At 47.9% G+C, this 3,365-nt stretch overlaps 1 protein-coding gene across 1 annotated transcript; it reads right to left on the bottom strand.

The window, feature by feature from the left end:
* Positions 1-2,132: 2,132 nt before the first annotated feature.
* On the bottom strand, positions 2,133-3,068 carry LOC142403257 (olfactory receptor 14A16-like). Its single transcript, XM_075489465.1, has one exon. The coding sequence runs from the start codon at positions 3,066-3,068 to the stop codon at positions 2,133-2,135; it is 936 nt and encodes a 311-aa protein (XP_075345580.1).
* Positions 3,069-3,365: the final 297 nt, after the last annotated feature.

The following is a 3,365-nucleotide window of genomic DNA, read 5'->3' as shown; positions in this document are numbered from 1 at the left end:
CAGAGATAACTGCATTTCTGGTTGCTTTCTTTGTTCACCCTCACCTTGTAACACTCTCATTTCCTGATCTTTACATTCCTTATACTGATACGCAGCTCCCAAACACGTTATCAACTTTTCGCATATTATTCCCTTCTCTTTACCATCTTTTCTTTTCCCTGCTGCAACGTTTAATTGTGTCTCCATCCTATTGCAGTTATCCCACTTTTCATGCACCCAATCATCCACAAATTTCGGTGAAGAGTTACCTTCATGCTTCCGTAAGTATTCGAGGACTGAGTCTGCCACCCTGCAGACTACACCAATTTTTGTCGCAGGTGAATTATTAAGAGAAGTCATTGCTGTGGGTTTTACTAAAAGATTTTATTAATGATTAAAAAATGATCACATGACAATTAATTTATGATTGAATGAAAATTAAATGATAATCAAATGGTGATTAAGCAATAATTGAATGGTAGTTAAACAGTAATTAAACAGTGATTTGACAATGATTTGACAATGATTGAAATTATAATTTCGATGATAATTTACATGATGATTAGATGATGATTTAGACAATGAGTTAGACATTACTCAAACACTCTGCTACTTACTATGATACTAATATTTAATCTATAGCTGGATATATAAATAAATTTTGGTAGTATAAAATATACATTTAGGCCTAATGTAAAATGTCACCTGCCTCGTTATAGATATCAGGTACCAGGTAAGGGGTCTCTCAGCCTTGAGGAGTACCCTTGAGAAGTGTCCCTGCTCAAAGGGCAGATCATCGCCATGCAACCTGTTGCCGTACAGGAGAGCTCAATGGGCTCGGGGAGGCTACAAATATTTATAGCACACAGGGATGGACTCGTAGTCAAACCCTCCTTTGGTGTCTGTGCAGGAGGGCAGCTGTAGCAGTTTTACTTCTGTCCGCTCCCAGCTCGGGCTGGTACTCTTGGCTCCTGATAAGACGTGGCCGAGACTCCTTAGTGGCTGAGAAGATATGGCCTAGCACAGCTCTCACAGTTTGCACAGCAGGACTGATTTCAGTCAGGGCCACTTGTCAGTGATGCTTGAACCAAAGTACTGTTCACTAATTCAGAGTGGGTGCATCCGTCACGGTGTCCTGAACCACTCTCCACTCTTATGTCCCTTTGCCTGCTGGCTCCTCACAGCCTCTCCTGGCATTGCAGAGTCCGCAGTAGCCCACGGGCTCCTCAGGTTCACCTTTTCCTCTGGAAGAACCTACCTTATGACATTACATATTTTATGAGGAGCCACTCACTGCCCACCCAGACTCATACGCTGTCCCTGGGGTTTCCCTGACACCTCCTGGCAGTTCCTGATTTCTCTCCAGGCCAGCATCTGCCATCATCCCCACCAGAGGTGTGACAGTGCCAGGCAGATAAGTCAAAGACCAGTTGCTGTCTTCTCGGCCATGTGCAACCAAGAAGGGAGCTCTCCATCCAACCCTCTGTCTCTAACATATCATTCTGTGACTCTTAGCGTGTCCCCCTGAATCTGTCAAAAAACCAAGAAGAGCAAGAGGCCTGTTTTGGGAGCAGCTCCTTGGCTGTATTCCTGACACCAGCTTTGGAAGAGGCACCCGGTTGTCTGGCCCTGTCCTGAGGAGCCCCTTTGGTGATGGTGGTGCTGGCAGGGAAGCCAGCTCTGACACAGTGGCTCAAATGGCCTGCTCCTCCTGCAGCCACAGGCATGCCACTGTGGAGGCAACAGGACTGTCACAAGTTACATGAGACCTTAGGGCTTACACAAATGCAAGGGCACAGCAGCACAGGGGGGAAGTGAGGAGACACCAGCACGGGAAAGACCAGGTCCTGCTGTTGTCCATGTCCACACAAGATATAAGTGATGGGAGCTGAGGCAAATAATTTTCTGCTGGTTTCTTTATTGTGTTCCTCACAGGGAGCCTGCCTCCATATGTATAAGAGGCTGTGGGTCAAAAAAGAAAAAAAAAAAAAAACAGGAGGGCAAAAATAGTATTACATAAAGGGAAATGATATCATCAAAGCTAAAAAGAAAAGGAGAAAGAAAGAATGACAGAAAAAAACAAACCAAACCAAAGCACAAAGTTTTGGCATTTCCTGAGATACCCTGGGAGTGCTATGAAGATGATGAACATCTTATTGATGCTGAAGTGTGATGTATTCAAATAGATTCCACAGAGCATCCTTGAGGTCCTTGTTCCTCATGCTGTAGATGAGGGGGTTCACTGTTGGAGGAACTACCGCATATGGGATTGACACCACCACATCCAGGGATGGGGAGGAGATGGAGGGGGGCTTCAGGTAGGCAAATGTGCCAGTGCTGAGAAACAAGGATACCACAGCCAGGTGAGGGAGGCACGTGGAGAAGGCTTTGTGCTGTCCCTGCTCAGAGGGGATCCTCAGCACAGCCCTGAAGATCTGCACATAGGACAGCACAATGTAAACAAAGCATCCAAAATAAAGAAAAATGCTAAGCACAAGCAGCCCAACTTCCCTGATGTAGGAACGTGAGCAGGAGAGCTTGAGGATCTGGGGGATTTCACAGAAGAACTGGTCCAGCCCATTGCCGTGGCAAACTGGTAGTGCAAATGTATTGGCCGTGTGCAGCACAGCAGTGAGAAACCCACTGCCCCAGGCAGCTGCAACCATTTTGAGACAAGCTCTGCTGCCCAGGAGGGTCCCGTAGAGCAGAGGTTTGCAGATGGCCAGATAACGATCGTATGCCATTACTGTGAGGAGAGAATACTCTGCTGTAGTCAAGAAGAGGAAGAAAAAGACTTGTGCAGCACATCCTGCATAGGAGATGTCCCTGGTGTCCCATAGGGAATTTGCCATGGATTTGGGGACAGTGGTGGAGATGGAGCCCAGGTCGAGGAGGGAGAGGTTGAGGAGGAAGAAGTACATGGGGCTGTGGAGGCGGTGGTCGCAGGCTACGGCGGTGATGATGAGGCCGTTGCCCAGGAGGGCAGCCAGGTAGATGCCCAGGAAGAGCCAGAAGTGCAAGAGCTGCAGCTCCCGCGTGTCTGCAAATGCCAGGAGGAGGAACTGGGTGGTGGAGCTGCTGTTGGACATCTGTTTACTCTGAGCAAAGGACCTGGTCAAGGAGGAAAAGGCAGTGACAAGTGAGGAGAGACTTCTCTGAGTAAACCTACTCCATGTTTCAGAGAAACAGCCCTCGTGGCCTCTCTCTTTCCAGGAAGGCCTTCGTGCAGCTCCCTGGCTTGAGCTCTGGTCTGTGCTGGGTTGGGGTGTAGTGGGGAGCAGGGGACTCCTCTGTGGAGGAATCAGTCCTGCTGTGCAGCCACAGCTAAACAGGAACCAGGAGTGATCTCAGGGTCAATTTACTCATGGTTTCAAAGAGCTTTTCAG

The sequence above is a fragment of the Mycteria americana genome, unplaced genomic scaffold, assembly GCF_035582795.1.
Source record: "Mycteria americana isolate JAX WOST 10 ecotype Jacksonville Zoo and Gardens unplaced genomic scaffold, USCA_MyAme_1.0 Scaffold_148, whole genome shotgun sequence".
NCBI lineage: Eukaryota > Metazoa > Chordata > Aves > Ciconiiformes > Ciconiidae > Mycteria > Mycteria americana.
This window is presented reverse-complemented; position numbering and strand designations above follow the sequence as displayed.